A 25,344-nucleotide genomic window follows, 5' to 3' on the forward strand; every position below is an offset into this window, starting at 1 on the left:
CAGGTCACCTATCTACTAGTGGTGTCGTGTCGTGTTAGAATACCAGATAATTTGGGGTCTGCTTTTCGTTGTCTACCTAATCAGGCTATGCAAATAAAGCTGGGGTTCTGTAAAAGGTCGTTTAGGCTATGCGACTGATGGTCATCTAGAGATATCTGTAAATACTTGACATAATGCTGTATTGAGCCAGGGCAATCACAATCGAATCTTATTTGTTGTCTCTTTGATCATCCAGTATGGAGCAACGTGTATAGCCGCAAGAGAGATTGGTATCTTAAAGTACCATACACCATAGAAAGATAGGAAGAAATAAATCATTTATGAACACAGAAAATAGACAGGCAATCGAAATATTACATTAATATTCCAATGGTTAGTTAAAAGATGTTTTAATATTTTGATAGGGTGGGATGACTGATATTCTGTTTATCGTGATGGAATTAAAATTATAGATACCATCAACAGATTTTAAAAACACAATGCCCTCCACCTCCTTATGCAAACCAATAAAAATGAATAAATATAAGCAAACTTGTGTCTGTAAACTAACATGATCACGTTGCATTATCAAATACGATATATGTGCGGTTAAGAGTAATTGCTATCATACTAAATGTGCCGTTTACGATAATCGCTTTTTAAAGATGGTTACAAGTATCTGTCATTATCGATACTTAACTCATGATAATCGATATATAAATGTAATTCGGATTGACTTTTTCTTGAAATCGATATTTTGTTCGGAATTATCGCGTTATATTTTTGGTTCAGAATAACGCTTATTAACATCGATACTTAGCTCGTGATAATCGCGATACCCGTGTGATTCCCGTTGATTTACTTAATCATCGACGCCTTGTTTACATCAGTGTGAAGAAATGCTATGACAAATTGTAATTCATTAACATTAAGACGTGATAAATATAAGAATATCCCATAACCATTAATTGCCTTTAACCACCACAATATACTAAGCTACCTTCACCGCAACACATCAGCCCTGGACTGTGATATTACTTCCAATATTTTATGTTATTTCGGTGATAACCTACCTTATAGGACTTGGACTTTTAAAACAGTTTCCAGTACTTAAAACAATACACACGCACAAATAATATATAGAATATACTATTACATAAAAACATCAGGGCAAAATTAGAAATTTACGTCATCTTTAAAAGCTTCGAACAAAAACTCTACAGCATCACACAGTTACACGCGGAAATGTCACATAAGAACATAAAAGGAGTGGAAATACTAAAAAAAAATGTTGCAAGAAAGCCACATATCATATGTGGCTCTAACATTAAAATATGTGAACTGTTGATGTTTTTGGATTGTTTATATTGTATAACGAAGTACTGCTTGTTTTATTAGAAAGCCACGATGCTTCCTTCATGGCGTATTGTCGTAGCCATTTAAGTACACAATTTTACACGAGAGCTTGGTACTCGGACTTGATGAGCCTACCTGGTCGCAGGAACTCTAGATGCGAGATAGCCACCAGGAATCTGCGTTACAATATATCCCCAGAAAAATGAGCTGTCTACCACGCCGATCGTCTCCGGCGTCCAGTTAAACTCAGGAAGCTGGGGTGGTAGCTGCAATATAAACAGACTATATAAGGAAACACGACTTAACTATAGGATGTTTATACAGTGGCTTTGCGGAAAAGTCATATTGCATAGTGCAATGGGTAACAGTGATAACATGAAATATGTGTGTGTGCATATGTTTATATTTACCATCGTATGACATTGCCACTATGTAACCCTACCAGATTCAGTTGGAATTCATATAGACTATGAATGCCATGGACCGATTGTTGACGTCATCATTATTATGATATTACTATTAAAACAAATACTATCATTGTTATGCTATTACTAATTAATATTAAAATTCAATTAAGCTACATGTAGTGCGCTTTATTGAATTTGCCTTTGTCCAGTTGGAATTCATATTGCCTATGAATGCCAACTGAAAGCAGTTTAACATTTAAATTTATTACAGTGATAACTGTATAATACATGTATATTTAATATGTGAATCACAATGATACCATAACATACATTACAATGAACAGTTTTAATTGTGTGTATTACAGTGATAACTATATAGTAGCGTAACAATACGACAGTATAACGCAGGATTAATGTCTATATCAAAACTGTGATAAAAGTTAAATCAGACAAGGACAATGATATCCATCACCAATGAACATTGTAACATGATTAAGACAATCTTTATGTTGTTTGATCAGAACCCTACATACCATTTTTGTTGATAATTTGGCCAGAATGAAACAATCCATGTCCTCGAATTTTGTACACAAGTAAGGATATGTTTATTGTAGATAAGGACATAACATAAATTTATACTCTATCTCTCTAGAGAAAATATAATCTTACATATAGTCATTTGATATGACTTTAGGAAACACGATTTCAGTGCTATATGAGTATCAATTTGACAAGGTGAATACTATGTAAATCATTACTGTGTGAACATTGTCATTCACAAAGCAAAGCAAGGATTAATGACTGTCACTGAGTTATTTTGAGTTGTCTGGGACATATCATCAGCCAGCGGGCATTCGACATGTAACAGCTATATAAGTACTGGGTTCAGCTTGTTTTATAAGTGTCATATTAGTTTGCATTGATTTAGACCTGTTTAACGCATTTGTTATCTTCTATAAATCCCTTTGGCTTAGGGAGTAGAGTATTACTTTACAACCTGCTAAATTATTCTAACACTTCGACATGTGAATCGGGACTAATTGGAGGGAAAATGAAACATCAGGGAATTAGCAGTGATTGTTCAGATCCACATATATATAGAAGGTTGATAATGTAACCGTATCGGCAATTATCGATTAAATGATGAAATGGACAAATTTACATTGGACTCGCCGTTTACACTAGGGTTAGAGCTGTATAGGGCCATTAGTGGACCACTGGTTTATTGAAAATCAATGTATAATAACAGAACCAAAAAGTTTTGAACATTGTCGGTGACTGTTGTAGATAGTATAGTTATCGTGACGATTCTCATGTAACTTTGTCTGTGAGTTAATGTGACTCGTCAGTTTTACAAGTACTACTTATTAAGTACTATTGTAATATAATAGCTGTTTCTACTGATATAACCAGCTAGGTATTTCTACAAGTGTATTTTTTAAAGTAGTTGTTTCTACCGGTAATTAATTTAACGTTGAAACACAACATGGTATGCAACAATAAAAACGTTTTTGTATAAATCCTGATCATTTTGATGGTGAATAATGACAGGTCAGTTAACTTACCTGTGTGTTTATCTGTCAGAATAAGATGCATTAACATACCTGACAGGACGGGTTAAATGATTAGCTATACTTCTGTTTAGTTGGGTAATTTAAGTAATACATGTACTGTATATAGAAGTCTTTTTGTTTTTCGACTTTTTGAATTGTAGTTAAAATTTATCATTTGTGTGGCTATAAAGTCTTTGTTAAACAATATTGCTACAACTCATCCTCCAACTTGATAAACGTATGAGGCTTCAATTTTCTTCCATTTCAGAATACAGTAAAGAATACACATATATTACTAAATATTATTGGATGTTTTTGATAATATGTGTAGGATACAGTTATGATTCGGCTCCAAAGATGTTTAAGTATTTGTTCTATTGCCATATAACGTGGTTCCAAACAGTATATCAGTAATGAAGAAAACTCAGGGCAGTGGTAGCTGTTCGGGGGATATTTATACACAATTGTAAGAACATTGGAGTTTGTTTAGGCTATCATACAAGCTGTTGTGTGTGTTATATACCTGGTCAAATAATCTGTTACAGAAGATACCAGGTGTGTTATATACCTGGTCACATAATCTGTTACAGGAGATACCACCTTTATTATATACCTGGTCAAATAAACTGTTACAGATGATACCAGGTTAAGTATATACCTGATCACCTAATCTGTTACAGCAGATACCATTTGTAATATATACCTCATCACATAATCTGTTACAGAAAAAAAACACGTGTATTATTTACCTGATCACATAATATGTTACAAATGATACCATGTTTATTATATACCTGATCACATAATCTGTAACAGCAGATACCATTTGTATTATATACCTCATCACATAATCTGTTACAGAAGATACCAGGTGTTTTATATACCTGGTCACATAAACTGTTACAGATGATACCATGTTTATTATATACCTGATCACATAATCGGTTACAGCAGATACCATTTGTATTATATACCTCATCACATAATCTGTTACAGAAAATACCACGTGTATTATTTACCTGATCACATAATCTGTTACAGATGATACCATGTTTATTATATACCTGATCACATAATCTGTTACAGATGATGCCAGGTTAAGTATATACCTGATCACATAATCTGTTACAGAAGATACCACTAGTATTATATACCTGATCACATAATCTGTTACAGATGATACCATGTTTATTATATACCTGATCACATAATCTGTTACAGAAGATACCAGGTGTGTTATATACCTGGTCCCATAAACTGTTACAGAAGATACCATGTTTATTATATACCTGATCACATACTCTGTTACAGATGATACCATTTGTATTATATACCTGATCACATAATATGTTACAGATGATACCATGTTTATTATATACATGATCACATCATCTGTTACAGATGATACCATGTTTATTATATACCTGATTACATAATATGTTACAGATGATACCATGTTTATTATTTACCTGATCACATAATCTGTTACAGAAGATACCACTAGTATTATATACCTGATCACATAATCTGTTACATAAGATACCATGTTTATTATATACCTGATCACGTAATCTGTTACAGATGATACCATGTTTATTATATCCCTGATCACATCATCTGTTACAGATGATACCATGTTTATTATATACATGATCACATCATCTGTTACAGATGATACCATGTTTATTATTTACCTGATCACATAATCTGTTACAGATGATACCATGTTTATTATTTACCTGATCACATAATCTGTTACAGAAGATACCAGGTTTGTTATATACCTGGTCCCATAAACTGTTACAGAAGATACCATGTTTATTATATACCTGATCACACCATCTGTTACAGATGATACCATGTTTATTATTTACCTGATCACATAATCTGTTACAGATGATACCATGTTTATTATATACCTCATCACATAATCTGTTACAGAAGATACCACGTTTATTATATACCTGATCACATAATCTGCTACAGAAGATACCACTAGTATTATATACCTGGTCACACAATCTTTAATAGCAGATACCATTTGTATTATATACGTAGTCACAAAATCTGTTGCAGATGATACCATGTTTATTATATACCTTATCACATAATCTGTTACAGATGATACCATGTTTATTATATCCCTGATCACATAATCTGTTGCAGATGATACCATGTTTATTATATACCTCATCACATAATCTGTTACAGATGATACCATGTTTATTATTTACCTGATCACATAATCTGTTACAGAAAATACCACGTGTATTATTCACCTGATCACATAATCTGTTACAGAAGATACCATGTTTATTATATCCCTGATCACATAATCTGTTGCAGATGATACCATGTTTATTATATACCTTATCACATAATCTGTTACAGATGATACCAGGTTAAGTATATACCTGATCACATAATCTGTTACATAAGATACCATGTTTATTATATACCTGATCACCCAATCTGTTACAGATGATACCATGTTTATTATTTACCTGATCACATAATCTGTTACAGAAGATACCATGTTTATTATATACCTCATCACATAATCTGTTACAGATGATACCAGGTGTATTATATACCTGATCACATACTCTGTTACAGGAGATACCACCTGTATTATATACCTGATCACATAATCAGTTACAGGTGATACCAGAAGTATGTATGACGGTATAATATTCACGAAATATCAACTTGTACTGTGAAGTTTAGTATGACATGCCTGGACAATAACGTACGAGGGAAATACAAGAAGGTTACTGTGAGTTACACAACATTGATTAGCACACAATCCAATACTTTATTTGCCGCTGAAAAAAATATATTAAACTTCATTATGTTTACTATAATACGTTCCTTTTCTTCATGTTTCCATAAGAAAATAAATGTAAATCTGTGAATTACACACAGCAGGACTCGACAAATGATAAAATCACAAAAAGTGCCAATCTGATTTAAGACGTCACAATACGAATACATAATACCTGTGAATAATGACTTAATCCAAATATTTGATTTACGTGTCATCATTACTGAAGCCACACATGGAATGGTATTGTGCTCTATAAGGCCATGGGACATAAAATCAATGAAATGGTATTGAAGTCACTAGACCAGGTTTTATATACCATAACAATAGATTTCTCTTCCTTAACACTGAATCTACGTAATAGGCTGTCGGTACGATACCAACTACAGCCGCTACTGTGGACAGCATCCGTAAGCTTGTTAGTGGATGGAGCATATCTGATGAACAGGATTACAAGCCACAGACTGTAGTTTGATACAATTGTTATCAGCTTGTAAGTTAAAAATTTATGTCTGAGAGAAATAATTTGGCACAGTTAGTGAAAATAGGTTAAGAAACTGTATATGATCAGCTTTCTTCACCTCTTTTCTCTCTCTATTGAATTGTATTGTTATAATAGGTAGGGAAAGTTGATATAATTATATTTCTTTACTTTTTTTGCTATATAAAAAGGTATTGATATAATAGGTAGAGAACGTTTGTTTCTCTATATTAAACTGTATTGTTATAATATTAAGAGAATGTTTATATAATCAGTTTTCTTTATATGTCTCTCTCTTTATTAAACTGTATTGGTATACATGTAATATGAAGAGAACGTTTATATGGTCAGCTTTCTTCAACTTCTTCTCTATATAAAACTTTACTGTTGCAATTGGTAGAGAGAGTGTATATGATCGGCTTTATTCTCTTGACTTTTCCGTATAAAACGTATTAATGAAGTATTAAACATTTTGTTGCCGCTAAATATATTTTATCGATTGAGGGTATACGTCAGGTAACAATACAAATGTTCTAATCGAATATACTATTGCGTAAGACCGATAGTTTGTGTGTGATTTTGTTTACATCTAGTGCTGTGTGTATGTATTATCACATGGACTTATATGACACTTACATTTTTGACCTGATAGTTACACCGCTTTGAGGGAGGCGTTAGAGGAACTATCCACTGTGGTATTTGTTAAATGATTGTAAGCCTAGTGTCGCCTGTTTTTAGTGTTTCTGATGCGTTTATTGTGTACGTTTCCTCATTTACTTTTATATTTGTATTAATATTTATTAATTTATGTTAAACGAAAATCCTCATGAACCCATACGAAAATGTACTTTTGTTTAGTTTACAAAAATAGGCATTTGAGCTTTTTCAATGTCAGTAATAAGAAAATTTCTAAACAATTTCTTCAGCTTGGTAAGTATGGATAGCATAGAGGTTCATATAATACAACCAGTGATAGAAACACTTAAGTTGTTGTGCTTTATAAACCGTTCTACCACTAATATGATTAGCTTGATTCCAAGTGATAAGAACTTACTGTTGCATTGGTGTTGTTCCCCAGGAGTTCGAGCTGTTCCTGCTGTTTCCTCTGTACAAGGTGATTGTCTTCCGTTGACCCGTTTTTCGTCATCGTCACTATAGCCACGCCCATGTTGCATCTTATTCCAAAAGATATGATAAATCCAATACTACTAAGAAACGCTATCACATATCGCTGTCCACATGAACAGTTCTTACAGCAATTACACCGGATGTTGAAATTAAATCTACTTCCGGTGTATTTCCCTTCTTCCTCCTCCGAGTAAACCTCGTCCAATTCATCATACTTTGCGAATCCCTTTTCATCCTCACCTTTCTTTAAAATCCTGAAATGAACAGAAATTATTGTATCGTTAAACAGTTTACCAGTGATTTGTGAACAGCTAGGCAAACCTAATATGGCATCGTTATAAAATGTTGACAATACACTAAACAAATACTTACACATACCATTTCCATAATATTTGTTTTGCTACATGTATGTACAATACATCCGAATAGTTCAACTACAATCAAAGCCTCTCTCGTATCAAACATTTGGCTACTACATCAAATATCAAACTCATCATTACCGTATGTGTAACAACAATATTAATAAAACATACTTTTCCCCAGGAGTATTACATTAGTGCATTGCACTATACCTGTACAATACTAGTGGTTTATATTACCATACATGTATATACTATACATGCACTAATAGAGATACAAAATGTATATAGTAATAGTTACATAAACTGGATATGGATAATATTACAGTGTAACAGTATGCAGTAGTAAGATTTTATATATATTACCTAAGACTTGAATAGTAGGTATAATTCTGTGATATAACTATGGTAGTTTAGAATTTCGGAAATGTACACTACTAGTCGTATATATCATTTGATAAGGATTGAACTTGTTATGTATATCACTTGATAAGGATTGGACTTGTTATGTGTATCACTTGATAAGGATTGGACTTGTTATGTATATCACTAGATAAGGATTGGACTTGTTATGTGCATCACTAGATAAGGATTGGACTTGTTATGTATATCACTAGATAAGGNAGTGCATTGCACTATACCTGTACAATACTAGTGGTTTATATTACCATACATGTATATACTATACATGCACTAATAGAGATACAAAATGTATATAGTAATAGTTACATAAACTGGATATGGATAATATTACAGTGTAACAGTATGCAGTAGTAAGATTTTATATATATTACCTAAGACTTGAATAGTAGGTATAATTCTGTGATATAACTATGGTAGTTTAGAATTTCGGAAATGTACACTACTAGTCGTATATATCATTTGATAAGGATTGAACTTGTTATGTATATCACTTGATAAGGATTGGACTTGTTATGTGTATCACTTGATAAGGATTGGACTTGTTATGTATATCACTAGATAAGGATTGGACTTGTTATGTATATCACTAGATAAGGATTGGACTTGTTATGTGTATCACTAGATAAGGATTGGGCTTGTTATGTGTATCCCTAGATAAGGATTGGACTTGTTATGTGTATCACTAGATAAGGACTGGACTTGTTACGTATATCACTAGATAAGGATTGGACTTTTTAAGTGTATCACTAGAAAGGTGTGAAATGTATGAATACTAAGGATATTTTACATTGCATTTATAGCAAGATTACGTCCCTAGGTAATCGCGTGACCAGTATTTTCGAACTAAGAACCGCATCACTGACTTATTCTTTACACTTGGAATTACATTGTAATTTCGTGTCAAAGTCGAGTTGAATGGTCAGCCTATTCGATTTATAAACCATCATAAAAACGGGTCAATACTTAGTCTAATTAGCCGGAACTGTATCGACATCAGCCGAGAACAATACCTCGCAGCCACAACACAACACTATTATGTTGACTCATTAATTCGAAACAACCTTTGAGGAAACAAGATGCTACCTGTTATAGAAGTAGATCGCTCAGATCAAAAGTATTGGTAGTCAAAGATCAGGATTTCCCCATTGCGTACTCAATTATATAAACAACGTGCACGTGATTTGTGACTTTGTAGTGACAGCGAGAGCAAGGCCATAATTAGTGTATGACACAATCGATGACGCTATTATAACGATTAAACATATTTAAATCAGGTTAATGTATGTTGGTCGAGGGTAACAGCAGTTAGTGATCACGGCCATTTCTCACACTAGGGCCTCTCTATATAGTGTGAATACATGCTAGATATTTTATCCATAGTAGATTGTCCTGCCGACAATATTTCCGTAGTTTATAAAACAGAAATTGCTAGACTCGTTCAGTTTCTATTTTTAAAATCTACGTCTAATGGACATTTTTATTTAATCTTTTGGGTTGAGTTTGTTGGTCGCTGTTGATATAAGCTTATCTTATACTAAGCAGAAGGCTTACATTATACATTGTATAACGATGTCATATAAGGTTTGCCTAGCTGTCCATAAATCACTGGTGAATTAAATGTCATAACTTCATTGTACCGACTCACTGTCCAAGAGAAAAATGGTAAAATGAGTTGTTTTCATAATGTTACCCATGTCGCTAGGTAACGTATAGAACGCCAACGACATTTCTATTGTAAATGAGTTAGGGTTACATGTACGTCCCGTTCCGGTCATGGTAATGGATTACTGAATACAGAACTGAAAGTCCTACTTCAAATAACATCACTAACTAGTGGGTTTTTTTAATTTCGAAATCGATAATTGAAATTCAAATAAATGTAAGACATTAAGATGAGTATCATATTTCATCGAATACTAGCTTGTTAAAACTGTCGGAGGACCATTGCACTAAGCACTAACTTTAACAGGAACATTACAAACTGCCCGATACAGTACTGCAGCAGGCAAGCATAAGTCACTTATAAACACATTGACATTTCTGAGAAAGAGAAGGTAATTTCATCATAATTTATTTGACGAATTCGATCGTTAGATAGAGATGTAAAACTCCTACGGGAACAATTTGTAGATCTTTTCATTAGTGAGCTATTCAGCGAACAAACGGCTGCCATGCCTTTTAACACCTCCACGAACATCCTCTTACATGGGCGGGCAGTGGGGTCTCCGTTAGACAAATGTCTCTATGGAATAGGCCAGACTGTANAATGTCCGTATGATACAGATGGCAATTACTGGCAAGGGACTTGGCCATCAATCACTGGTACGGGGCAATAAATATCCGTTTAAATCAACACGGTAGTAAACAATTGTTGTTAGAGTGACCTTTCAACCGCAATCAATATATAACGAGTTTTTAAACTTCGAATTTTCAGCAAAATTATGTAAAATTGCATTTCTACATGTTTTGTTCTTATGATTCTGTGTTGTTTGTACATGTTGTGAACTATTGTAAATTGTATAACTATCTGACCAAATGTAAGACGACTCGATGAATCAACTTTGTCACCAAGTATAAATAAAGACTTTTATTATCATTAAAATTGTTACCGGGTGAAACTTGATGACAAAACGATTATGCAACTATCAGCTGACCTGTTATTTATGATATAATATATAGTTTGTAGGGTCGTCTTTTACATGATAATCTCTGTTATATAGCAATGGTATCATCGGCAAAATACTCAGGTGGAAATTAAATACAAAACTTTAAATAATAATAATTTACATATAAAATATCACCTTAGGTGATAGACATTTACTTGTATAACCTGGCTGTTTTTAACAGATGAATACTACTATATGTACAGTGTACAGAGAATATACAAACGTAAACCAATGCTAAGTTACAATGATATACAAATGTGGAAAGTAAATTATATTATAGCGATACATATTCCAAGGCTAAAGAAAAGAAGATCCTTTAGTCATCAATTTCACTTTGTCTGCGATCCAGATCTTCCTTTTATTCGCGTTTCGTACTACAGATTTTCTATTATTTAAATCAACAAGATCATAATGACACTCCGGATAATGGTTTGTGTCCAAATAAGGTCACAAAATTATCATAAACTTACAGCACGACTACATATCAGGTGTTAATAATATTCCATGTGGGAACAGGGATCGAGCTATGTTACAACTGATAGTAACTTAGACAGTACAATATGGATGACAAATGGACACATAGGTTGATGTTTTATAACCAAGAATAATAACATTCTGGTTTATAAACAATTAATATGCCATCATATGTTGTATACCTGCATCAGAAAATTAAAACAGAAGGCAAAACATTAAACATCGCCAATAGACAAGGACAGAGGACAGACGGTAAGTCCATGTCTATAGTGTAAAAACCAAAGTAAAAAAAACACAGGGGGGGGGGTCCAAACAGAAGGAAATATAACATGAAACACCACTGAAATAGAGGTAAAATTGATGAAAGGGTAATGTATTCCGGTACACTTGTGGTAACCGTCTTGTATCCTGCCAAACCTAGGAAAGGTCACAAACGATCCAAAACACCACGAACACATCAGGTGCAATGGAAGACACCGAAATACCATAGGAGGGACTTAGATAATGAAATGACTCCAGGTAAATTGAGACATCGTTAGCTTAAATGTATTGATTTGTTTACAGGGCAACAGGGCGTATTTGTCCATAAAACGCTGATATATAAAACACAACTTTAACGCCGAGAATCTAAAATTAATAAAAAAAAACATGGAAGGTTTAGGTTAACTGCTGAACAAGAGAGGCTAGAATGTTAATATTGAGAAGAGGAGATTGGAATGTTACTACTGAGGAAGTGAGGAGACTGGAATGTTACTACTGAGGAAGTGAGGGGACTAGAATATTACTACTGAGGAAGTGGGGCTTTAATGTTTATATTGAAAAGAGGAGGCTGCAGGGTTTGTTACTACTGAGTAAAGAAACAATTTTAAGATTGAAATAATTTTTCTTCCGCTTATATATTTAGGTTACAATTATCGTAATACTGCAGGAAAATTGCAGGACATGATTAGTTTGGTAGTATCTTTAATCTTAGGTTACAGAGAATAAACGAGATGTGGATAGTTTTACAACATTCCTCTTCGCCTGCGTTTACAATAGTGTCGATATGTAATATAAAACACTGTAGTTAAATTCGTCCTCAAGGTGGCGCTTCAGTCCGAATGCAATAACATACGCCACGGGCTACAGGTCATAACACAAACATATTGGCACCGCCTTAGACCGTGAACTCCGCCAATGTGTGGTAGAATATAAAATCACAAAAGCAATCCATCATATTAGTGTTTATGAGATAGGCCACGGAAGGGACTGCGGTGGAGACTGTTAAACATACGAACAATATGTAAGAACAAGTTCTAGGTCGCATTACGTCAGACAGATATTCAAATTAAAATGAAATAACTATGAAGCGTGTTCAAAATACAGCATATATAAACCTCATTTGCTTCAAAATTTGACAATCGATAGCAATTCCCTTTGGAACTGGAAAGAACGATGCGAGCACCATCTATCGACTGATCCTGTCCTGGGAAACAGACACGTTTGGTTGTCCCGGGCGTAGTAATCCGCCAACAAAGAGGGACTCGATACAACCGGAAGTGTGTAGTTTATCATTTAATCAGCACGTGGGGTGACAGTAATTGCGATCGTACAAGTGCGCCACTGATCCTGCTGTGGAGTTAGTGTCGAGTACAGAACTGAATAAGCAGAGATCTCGGCTTGAAATGAAAAGAAAACCTCGATCCGGTAATGTTCTCCAACAAAATCCTCTTACGATGGTTATCAAATTGCGGTTTTGCACCAAACTGAAACTGAAATCAATGATGGATTTTCGAGAGATGTGACCAACAATGCGAGTCATTATCGCCAAACATGCCAGGCCTGTCCATCTAATACAGTCATATTGTACGAATACAGTACAGTGTAAAATGGAATTCCATGATTGGTTTGGATTCAAACTATTTCAATATTGCTATCGTTAAATCGATCTGATCATGCGACTTCAGCAGAATCTCTACTTTTGTGGAAACCTTCAGTGGCTGTAAAAGCACTTACATTTACAGGTTTAAAAAGTGAAACAATAAAGTGGTACATCAACATATTTGTTTATAAATTGTCAACCGAGCCAGTATTTCCCCAGAGGATTTGTGACGTAGAAGTATGCCCCGTGTCACTGGGTACGTCAACAGAATACAAACCGAAGGGCAGGTTCAGCAAGGTTGAATTATTGATGCCAATATATGGTTTGTGTAGCAGCTCTTATCTCTGTCTATGGAAAGTAATATTCATCTATACCAGAACAATAGAGAATTCCACAAAAAGTCACTTCACAATTATGATTCTAGCACATGGCAGTTTGCCAAAACTCTAGATAGCTATGATGATTGAAACAAATCATACAGGTCTATAGGTAGGTGCGTCACGTTTGAAAGTCGATATTGTTATACGTATTGGCTCACCAACCTGTCCATGTCTTCATCCCGCATCTACGCGGTATACTTTCGACGAGTTTACTTTGATGTTGCGTAAATAATTAAAATTTCATTAAAATGAAAACACCTACTCACAGTGAAGGAACGTGACTTTGTTCCAGATGACATTGACCTCAACCATTTATTTATTGGATGGCGTTATGTTATTTATTACGAGAGATGCTAGGTTAAGAATATAATTATTCACAATAACTGAGAGAGTAATGATAAGCTAATACAACATGAAGTTCCGTTTCCCTTGTAGTGGTGTACTTATTAGCATTGCACTTCCCTGTTGCCTTTTCTCAACATTGTAAATTGTCTGTTAGTAATGGGCTATTTTATATTCTATTTGAAGTAAAATATAAATATGTAACACTATCACATGTCATGTGTATACTAAAACGTTGATCAGCGTGTTAAACACATGCAACAATTGGTATCGGTTCTACCTCATTATGGTAATATATAAACAACATGTATCAATTTGACAGTAAGAGTCGATACACTTTTATTGTAAACATTGACAGTATGAATTGAGGACCATGTGGAAGATTAGCCTTTGGCTAAACATGTATTTTATCCTCAATAAATAAAGTTTATTATCATTGTTATTATTATTATACACTTTAATTATAAACATTGACGGTAGGAGTTAATACACTTGTATCGTAAGCATTAAAAGTAGGAGTTGATACACTTTTATTGTAAACATTGACAGTAGGAGTTGATACACTTTTGTCGTAAACATTATCAGCAGAATTGATACACTTTTATTGTAAACATTGACAGTAGGAGTTGATACACTTTTATCGTAAACATTGACAGTGTGAGTTGATGCACTTTAATTGTAAACATTGACAGAAGTAGTTGATACACTTTTATCGTAAACATTGACAGAAGTAGTTGATACACTTTTATCGTAAACATTGACAGAAGTAGTTGATACACTTTTATCGTAAACATTATCAGCAGAATTGATACACTTTTATTGTAAACATTAAAAGTAGGAGTTGATACACTTTTATCGTAAACATTGACAGAAGTAGTTGATACACTTTTATCGTAAACATTGACAGAAGTAGTTGATACACTTTTATTGTAAACATTGACAGTGTGAGTTGATGCACTTTAATTGTAAATGTTGACAGTGTAAGCCGATACACTTTTATTATAAACATTGAGAAAGTAGTTGATACGCCTTTATTGTAAACATTGACAGTAGGAGTTATTACACTTTTATCGTAAACATTGACAGTAGGAGTTAATACACTTTTATTGTAAACATTTACAAAAGGAGTTGATACACTTTTATCGTTAACATTAACAGAAAGAGTTGATACACTTTTATCGTAAACATTAACAGAAAGAGTTGATACGCTTTTATTGTAAACATTTACAGTGTGAGCCGATACACATTTATTGTAAACATTTTCAGTAGGGGTTGATACACTTTTATTGTAAACATTGACAGAAGGGGTTGATACACATTTATTGTAAACATTGACAGTAAGGGTTGATACACTTTTATTGTAAACATTGACAGTAGGGGTTGATACACATTTATTGTAAACATTGACAGTTGGGGTTGATACACTTTTATTGTAAACATTGACAGTTGGAGTTGATACACTTTTATTGTAAACATTGACAGTAGGGGTTGATACACTTTTATTTTAAACATTGACAGTAGGGGTTGATACACATTTATTGTAAACATTGACAGTAGGGGTTGATACACTTTTATTGTAAACATTGACAGTTGGAGTTGATACGCATTTATTATAAACATTGACAGTTACTAGGTAACGACAAAACGATGAGATACCAGCAGGGTATGAGGAAGTATAGATATATACTATATATTGCTTTGTATACATGGAAGTATAATTATTGTGTACAAATTAATTGAAATGGTATAGATTGTCTAAATGTTGTTTATAACAAGCAACTGATGTACTCACACATAAGCCTGCTGGATAGGCGCAACCAAATATTGTATTTATATTATAGTACAAGTAAAGACAAATAACCGAGCAACTCAACTGTCCTAAAACAGACATAAACTGATTGTGAAGAAAATAAAGACTTTCATTGCCAGCATTTAACCAAATTATTCAGATAAAAAGATATTTGATATGCATACCTAAGTAAAATCTATCAAAAAGTCTCAATATCGCTATCAAGAATAATTTCACAAATATAACATATTATGGTTTAAGTGGGGGATATTTTATCATTTAATGGGATGAATATAACGATAGTCTAGTGCATTACTCCTCCATTGTTATGATGATGTGTTAAAACACAGATAGCAATATGGTTTGTACAATGTGCATGATTGTAAACGAACCTAATTTGCATTTTTCTACATATCTGACACAATACCACGGTCATGCACTGATTAGTTACATGTAATATCACCATCGCACCCACTAACTCTTACTGGTACATACTAACGGATGAAATTTAAATTATTATTTTCTATCGTTGGTTCTATTTACATGTAGATTTATTATACATCACTATTACACTTAGTAATATATCGGTTGGTATTAAAGTCGATATTTTGAATGAATTCCTGAAAAAGTTTCTTTATGTTAAACACGATTTATGTATTTATTTATCAAACATTTTAAATCATTAGAAATACGTACAGCAATATGTAAATTATTCGGCACATTTGTTACAAAAGCTCGGTCGTGAAAAGTGCCTAAAATGTAACGTTACTCATCGAATTACTACGAAATTTAATTATTGTTCCAGTGTTTATCGATTTGCCGCTGAACACAGCGTGAACAAGGAATGCACGAAGTCATTGGCGTACTGACGTAGACAGGCCTGGACACCGAGACCTTGTTGATTGTGTCATATCACAATGATGGATACTTAGACGCAACACTAGAAACTGATCAACTGTAACACCTAATTTCTTATTCAAAAGCTTGGACACCAAAAACAAATCGATTGTAATTTCATCCTGTGATAAAGCAAATATGGACATTATAAACCAGTCAGCATTACTTTAAACATGTACATTATTAGTTAAGCATTAAGGTACGAATGTATTATAATCTATAAATAGTTACATGTAGGCATTGACGTTATCAGATAAAGTAAACATTGACAGTTTAACTCAAATTGGACATTGATTTTGTCTGTTTTACTTGGGCATTGTCACCATAGATACTAGGATCGTACATGTAACCGCTACTTACTGTAAGATAAGGATATCAGATCGGATACTTTGAGGATAAGTATTTAACCGATATAGTGGTTTCAACTACTGTTTCTAGAAAGTGAGAGCTGTTATGCACAAAATCTGTTTTACTATGTTAAACAGAAATAAATCTTACTTATATATAGAGTAGGAAAGGAAGCTAGTTGTTGGTCCCATCCTAATAAGTGTCGATAACTATTTTGGTTTTGACTTGAGGTAACATGAAAGTGTAGTATTCTATGTTAGGTTATATGAAAGTGTAGTATTCAATGTTAGGTAATATGAAAGTGTAGTATTCTATGTTAGGTAATATGAAAGTGTAGTATTCTATGTAAGGTAATGTGAAAGTGTAGTATTTTATGTAAGGTAATATGAAAGTGTAGTATTCTATGTTAGGTAATATGAAAATGTAGTATTCTATGTTAGGTTATATGAAAGTGTAGTATTCTATGTTAGGTAATATGAAAGTGTAGTATTCTATGTTAGGTAATATGAAAGTGTAGTATTTTATGTTAGGTAATATAAAAGTGTAGTATTCTATGTTAGGTAATATGAAAATGTAGTATTCTATGTTAGGTAATATAAATTGTTGTATTCTATGTTAGGTAGTATGAAAGTGTAGTATTCTATGTTAGGTAATATAAAATTGTTGTATTCTATGTTAGGTAATACAAATTGTTGTATTCTATGTTAGATAATTTAAATTGTTGTATTCTATGTTAGATAATAAAATTGTAGTATTCTATGTTAGATAATATAAAATTGTAGTATTCTATGTTAGATCATATAAAATTGTTGTATTCTATGTTAGAAATTATAAAATTGTAGTATTCTATGTTAGATAATATAAAACTGAAGCATTCTATGTTAGATAATATAAAACTGAAGTATTCTATGTAAGGTAGTATGAAACTGTAGTATTCTATGTTAGATAATATAAAACTGAAGTATTCTACGTTAGATAATAGAAAACTGAAGCATTCTATGTTAGATAATAGAAAACTGAAGTAATCTATGTTAGATCATATAAAATGAAAGTATTCTATGTTAGATAATATAAAACTGTAGTATTCTATGTTAGATAATATAAAACCATAGTATTCTATGTTAGATAATATTAAACAGAAGCATTATCTGTAAGATAATATTAAATTATAGAATTCTATGTTAGATAATATATAACTGTAGTATTCTATGTTAGATAATATAAAACTAAAGCATTCTATGTTAGATAATATAAAATTGTAGTATTCTATGTTAGATCATATAAAACTGAAGCATTCTATGTTAGATAATATAAAACTGAAGTATTCTATGTTAGATAATTTAAAACTGAAGTATTCTATGTTAGATAATTTAAAATTATAGTATTCTATGTTAGATAATATAAAACTGTAGTATTCTTTTTTAGATAATATAAAATTGTAGTATTCTATGTTAGATAATATAAAACTGAAGCATTCTATGTAAGATACTATAAAACTGAAGTATTCTATGTTAGATAATATAAAACTATAGTATTCTATGTTAGATAATATAAAACTATAGTATTCTATGTTAGATAATATAAAACTGAAGTATTCTATGCTAGATAATATAAAATTATAGTATTCTATGTTAGATATTTTAAAACTGAAGTATTCTATTTTAGATGATATAAAATTATACTATTCTATGTTAGATAATACAAAACAATAGTATTCTATATTAGATGATATAAAATTATAGTATTCAATGTTAGATAATATGAAACTGTAGTATTCTATCTTAGACAATATAAAATTGTAGTATTTTATGTTAGATAATATAAAACTATAGTATTCTATGTTAGATAATATAAAACTATAGTATTCTATGTTAGATAATATACAACTGTAGTATTCTACGTTAGATGATATAAACTTATAGTATTCTATGTTAGATAATATAAAATGTAGTATTTTATGTTAGATAATATAAAATTATAGTATTCTTTGTCAGATAATATAAAATTGTAGTATTCTATGTTAGATAATATAAAATTGTAGTATTCTATGTTAGATAATATAAAATTATAGTAGTCTAAGTTAGATAATATAAAATGTAGAATTCTATGTTAGATAATATAAAATTTTAATATTCTATGTCAGATAATATAAAACTGTAGTATTCTATGTTAGATAATATAAAAATGTAGTATTCTATGTTAGATAATATACAACTGTAGTATTCTATGTTAGATAATATAAAATTATAGTATTCTATGTTAGATGATATAAAATGTAGTATTCTATGTTAGATAATATAAAATTATAATATTCTATGTCAGATAATATAAAACTGTAGTATTCTATGTTAGATAATATAAAAATGTAGTATTCTATGTTAGATAATATACAACTGTAGTATTCTATGTTAGATAATATAAAATTATAGTATTCTATGTTAGATAATTTAAAATGTAGTATTCTATGTTTGGTAATATGAAAGTGTAGTATTCTATGTTAGATAATTTAAAATGTAGTATTCAATGTTATATAATAGAATATGTAGTATTCTGGGTTAGATAATATAATATGTAGTATTATAGGTTAGATAATATAAATTGTAGTATTCTATGTCAGATAATATAAAACTGTAGTGTTCTACGTTAGATAATATAAACTGTAGTAATCTCTGTTTGATAATATAAAATTATAGTATTCTTTGTCAGATAATATAAAATTATAGTATTCTATGTTAGATAATATAAAATGTAGTATTCTATGTTAGATAATAAAAAAACTGTAGTATTCTAGGTTAGATAATATAATATGTAGTATTCTAGGTTAGATAATATAAAACTGTAGTATGATATAAATCTCCATTTGGATTCATGGTCCAGTACCGACGATCAGACATAATGACGATTAAAAATAAAAATTAAGAATAACATATTGCTGGTTGAGAAAGGTGGGGGAAAAAAATGATATTTTATGTAACCACACTTATAAAAATATTAAAATGTTGTTATTCGCATTTCATCGTAAAGGGTGGTTTTGTTTCATAAGCCATGCAAAAGCATGCAAATATATTTTTAATTAAAAGGACATATTAAATACCATAAAATGAAATGTGTAAGGCTGTAAAATTAGACGGACAATAATTTAAAATGTTGTACTGTTTCTATTAATCGTGAAAATACGAATGTAGTTTAAGAAATATGAAATTATAGAAAACACAAGTATATGTTTAAGTATATCATTAATAAATAAGATTGATACAAGAGAATATAAGTGTTTGATATATAATACGATTGATTCAAGTGGATATAAAGTGTATAATGTATAAATACGATTGCTACAAGGAGATAATGTGTATAATGTATAATAAGATTGATACAAGGTAATATAAAGTGTATAATGTATAAAAACGATTGCTACAATAGGATATAAAGTGTATAATGTATAAATACGATTGGTACAAGGAGTGTATAATGTAAGGAGCAAGGAGATAGTAAGTGTATAATGTATAATACGATTGGTACAAGGGTATATAAAGTGTATAATGTATAATACGATTGGCACAAGGAGATAGTAAGTGTATAATGTATAATACGATTGATACAAGGGTATATAAAGTGTATAATGTATAATACGATTGGTACAAGGAGATAGTAAGTGTATAATGTATTATACGATTGGTACAAGGAGTGTATAATGTAAGGAGCAAGGAGATAGGAAGTGTATAATGTATAATACGATTGGTACAAGGAGATAGTAAGTGTATAATGTATAATACGATTGGTACAAGGAGATATAAAGTGTATGATGTATAATACGATTGGTACAAGGAGATAGTAAGTGTATAATGTATAATACGATTGGTACAAGGAGATAGTAAGTGTATAATGTATAATACGATTGGTACAAGGAGATAGTAAGTGTATATTGTATAACTGATACTATATGATAGACGATGGAATATACACTTACAAATTTCATCAAAATATTTCATACAAAAGTAATACAAATCTATTGCTTACATTTTACACAAACACATGATAGATATATAACACTTTCCGGTAACATGTTAAAGATTACACCAACATCGAATATATACCACTATACCGGTAACATGTTTATGTTCTTTCAAAATATTTTACAGGTTTCCAAATTGTCCGTACAAATGACTTCTTAAAGTCTATTGAGACAAAGAGTCCGGTTTAATTTTTCTAACTTACGTCAATGCCAATGTTAGTATAATATTAACAAATAAGTTTTAGAGCGGATCAATGTTGATGGTTAATTAGCAACAATACAGGGGTCCAGCAAAATGCCTTATCTGTTTATCAGACAATCCAGTGTCATAGATTTGTCATTATCCACGTACGGTAGGGTCCCAAAGGACTGGAGACGGTACTGTGCTGCCAGTATTACACGCACACGCCTATCAACCTCTCGGCGACACGTGTGTGCTTTCATATCGGACAACCAGGGGTCACACAGTACACAACTAAACTCCACTTTACATGACAGGGATAAAATATAATTAACAACGATTAACACTAGGTATCAAACGATTTAATATAAATATCAATACCATAACCTTTCATTTAATCTAAAGTTATTTTATCATATTGATATAGCAATGAATGAAGCAGAGGAAATTTTACGGATGTGTTTAGGGATAATTTAAAAATAGCCCCGTTAGCATTAAAATTTCTGTCTTCTGAAGATGAAGCAGGTTTAATATATAACTTTTTGTCTTTTTGAAGGGTAACTAGAATTACATATTACGATTAAGTAACGTTTAAAAAGATTACATAATGCGAATCACTTGTAAAGCAGTATATTTTCAGTTCAAATATATTTCATTGTAATTAAAAACGGACCATTTTCCATTAAAACTAGCGTTGTATTGTAAAGCGTTCACAGGAAGAGAAACACTTGCAATGTTAATCCTATTGAGACATAGAACATTATATCGTTGAAAAGAAATAAATTCATGGTAACTGCTGTTACTACACTTACTTTAGGTCTCTCAGGCGGAGAACTTCCTTAGCGAGGGATCCCATTCCGAGGTTAGAGGTTAAATCCCGGGGGGCGGGGTCACCGGAGATTAACAGATCACAAACTATAAACCTACAGATATATTATGTTAATGCTGATCCACATAGGCCTGATCGACACTTATATAATACCTCACTGCAATTCATATAACCAACGATGATCCAACAGAATAGTACTTTCTTTTCGTTGATCACTATCAAATTAATGGTGCATGCTATGCAGCCATATCAAATAAAAGCAATAAGCACGTGCATTCCTCTTAAGAACAAACTTTCCTCTCTATCCACATACTCCCGGGTTTGTGTAAATTTCTATGAATAGCAGCATCCGATCAGACCAACTAGACAAATATGGACGTCCCGTGAGATGTTGGCATAATATATTCCAGCTCTACAGACCTCGACACTTAGAGGTTGGTAGGGAGGATCCTGGAATCAGGATAAAAGTAGAATATAGTTTTAAAAGTCCAAAATTTAAGTTCCAGTGTAGCGGTACGAAGTCGAGATTGGTGCATGCCCGTGTTGCGGAACTTACATCAACTAGTTGTTGTAAAGGATTACTGGTGCTGAGAGTAAGAACCGTGGATCATTGGCCTGAAACGATGCAAACAATACTGTACACTACATTGCACATCTAAATGAAAGATAGTATTCCACGGTACTAACAGTCGCGAGCTGCCAAACAGATACATCGATTTTGTTATCAGAACAAGGTAGACTGTATCTGGCGAGCACCAACCAAAGGCAGGAGAGGACCAACCCAGACTAACACCCTACCCCTACCATTCGTCAGCGGAGGCTCCGGCTCGACAAAAAGACGAGAAGTCATCGAAAATTAATTTGTGCTTATAAATTATTCAATTGTGAATGAGCCTGATGCTACAGTAGCGGTGATGGAGCAGCGCCTACAGCATACAGCCTATTGGAAAACGAATTAACTGACTGCTACCCGCCAGTTTATGGGATCCTGCATATATTTTGTTCTTCCACATACCTGGTCATGGAAGCTGGCATTGATTCTAGAGCAATGCAGCTATCCACCTGGGCACACTCGGTGGTAGAAATACCGGTCCAGACATAATCGCACCACGCCAACGACTTTACTTTATTTTATATGTCCGTCGACAATTGTTCAACATTATTACGAGGGTCAAATGTCAGTGTCTTTCTGTATCATATTGAACGATATTGTCACTACGTTAACAACTTTGGAGATTAGGAGCACGAATAATAAACAAACAGTCATTTTGTTTTACTGATATAAAAAGGTAGCACTATAAATAAATCTGACTATGAGTGATTTATAAAATATCTTTGTTGTAAATTTTATAGTGTTTTCAATATTTTTTTAAAATGAAACAGGCAATCAAGACAACTCTCACAACTGTAACAAGGATTGATCAAGCGCACCACTTGAAGTGATATTACTGAGTGAATGATATGATTATTTGTGTTATCTAATGATCTAGGAGTTTACTCATAGACATCTCCAACAGCAATCTTGGCTCATCACGTGTGTTTGTTTATGAGAATATTTATAGACTATCTCATGGCCCCTATTAGTTACCTCATCCATCAGTGATTTAACCAGATCGACTGACTTATTGAGATAATTGTACAGAATTGTGGAACACCATTGGAATATCAATACTGCTTTGATTATTTAGAGGTTTATAATTCTACAATGATCTGATTTATGTTGGATTGATGACTAACAGTTGGAACATTTGTTGAAGTGTATATATACTAAACAATTAACGCGAGTTAAATTGATGATGTGATGTACCATATAAATTATACCTAAGAACTGTTGAATGTAAAGAAATACTGTACTAAATCAAATAAATGATAAATGATTATTGTAAGATTAGATGAAATAACCTAATGCACCAGATACATTATAAATTGTAATAATGAATACTGTAATGCTACATTGATTAATTATAACCAAGTGTTCTTATTTCCCAATCACATCCGAGGTGAGGAGATTTTCAGTTAGATTATCTCACAAACCTTTAATGACGCACGTTTAAACATGAAGTTATTTTTACAAAATTTCCATAGTCAGCCTCAAATAAATTTCACTCGTGTATTTAGTGCATAGATATAGAAATATGAAAAAACGTATTTGCAACAAAACAGAGGGGTTCAGTATCTTATTAATGACGCAATACATTGATGTTGCATAATATATATTACTAGTAAGTGTGGAAAAAATAGAAACTGTGGTTGGAAGACCATAAAAGCCTGTTAACATGTACTAGGTACATATTTAATTAAAACAAGGTTAAACATTTCATGAAAATGACACTTGTGACAATATTTAACAAATGCTTTATAAACGAAAATGTATAGAAAACGTTTCCATTTATATTTATAATTGAATAAGTAAATGTATGTTTAAAACACAACGAGATGCCGTTTACAGAACAAAATGAAGTATCGAAATGGCTAGGAATAATTGATACAGTAACATAAATGTGTATATTGCCTATGGTCAACGTATCAAAGAAATCTTACCTGAAGACAGGACACGTAAAGGTTTTGTACATAATAATGGACCTCATTTTGATGTGATTGTGAAGATTGAAGACGCATAACAAAGACAGATCGCTACACTTATGTGTACAAACAAAAGCAACGGACACCACTTCTAACCAAAGCGGCCCTGTCCTTCTGCGTTACGTACCTTTAATAATAAAGACCAATATTCTTAGCTTACCCTTGTAGCGTTGAAGATTACAGCGCGTCCATAGTTCATACTTGCCTTGAAATCTTTTGGTGAAACTTGTCAATAACCTTTGTTAATGAACAATTGATTCGTACGACTGGCGTGGAAAAGGAATATGTTACCTTGTCATTAGTATGGTTCATATATAATGACTGAAGGCCATGCACACTACTTACAGACTCCTCTTTAATAAAGCTTACTGTCCTTCATAACAAATTTCTCCTTCAAACACAGAGCCGTATAGAAATCGTTATAACTACCGATGTGTATCGAACAGAGTACTAACTCACATCCTCATTATAT

At 32.2% G+C, this 25,344-nt stretch overlaps 1 protein-coding gene across 3 annotated transcripts in view; it reads right to left on the reverse strand.

Annotated features, from left to right (window-relative positions):
- The window catches only part of LOC110441482 (vesicular glutamate transporter 1-like), a 49,826-nt gene extending 26,678 nt beyond the window's left edge, over positions 1 to 23,148 (reverse strand). For 2 of the 3 annotated variants that reach the window (XR_002461875.1, XM_021484643.1), the window contains exons 1-4: positions 22,273 to 23,148; positions 7,655 to 7,982; positions 1,471 to 1,601; positions 1,053 to 1,088 (exon numbers count right to left, since the gene is read on the reverse strand). Coding sequence is in view for 2 of the 3 variants with exons in the window: in XM_021484643.1 (XP_021340318.1) it covers positions 1,053 to 1,088; positions 1,471 to 1,601; positions 7,655 to 7,982; positions 22,273 to 22,316 (539 nt within the window). In the remaining variant the exon portion in view is untranslated. The remainder of the gene's footprint in view (positions 1 to 1,052; positions 1,089 to 1,470; positions 1,602 to 7,654; positions 7,983 to 22,272) is intronic. The other variant, XM_021484644.1, reaches the window with a different exon arrangement.
- Between the last annotated feature and the right edge of the window lie 2,196 nt (positions 23,149 to 25,344).

This window comes from Mizuhopecten yessoensis, unplaced genomic scaffold (genome assembly GCF_002113885.1).
Source record: "Mizuhopecten yessoensis strain PY_sf001 unplaced genomic scaffold, ASM211388v2 scaffold715989, whole genome shotgun sequence".
Classification (NCBI taxonomy): Eukaryota; Metazoa; Mollusca; class Bivalvia; order Pectinida; family Pectinidae; genus Mizuhopecten; species Mizuhopecten yessoensis.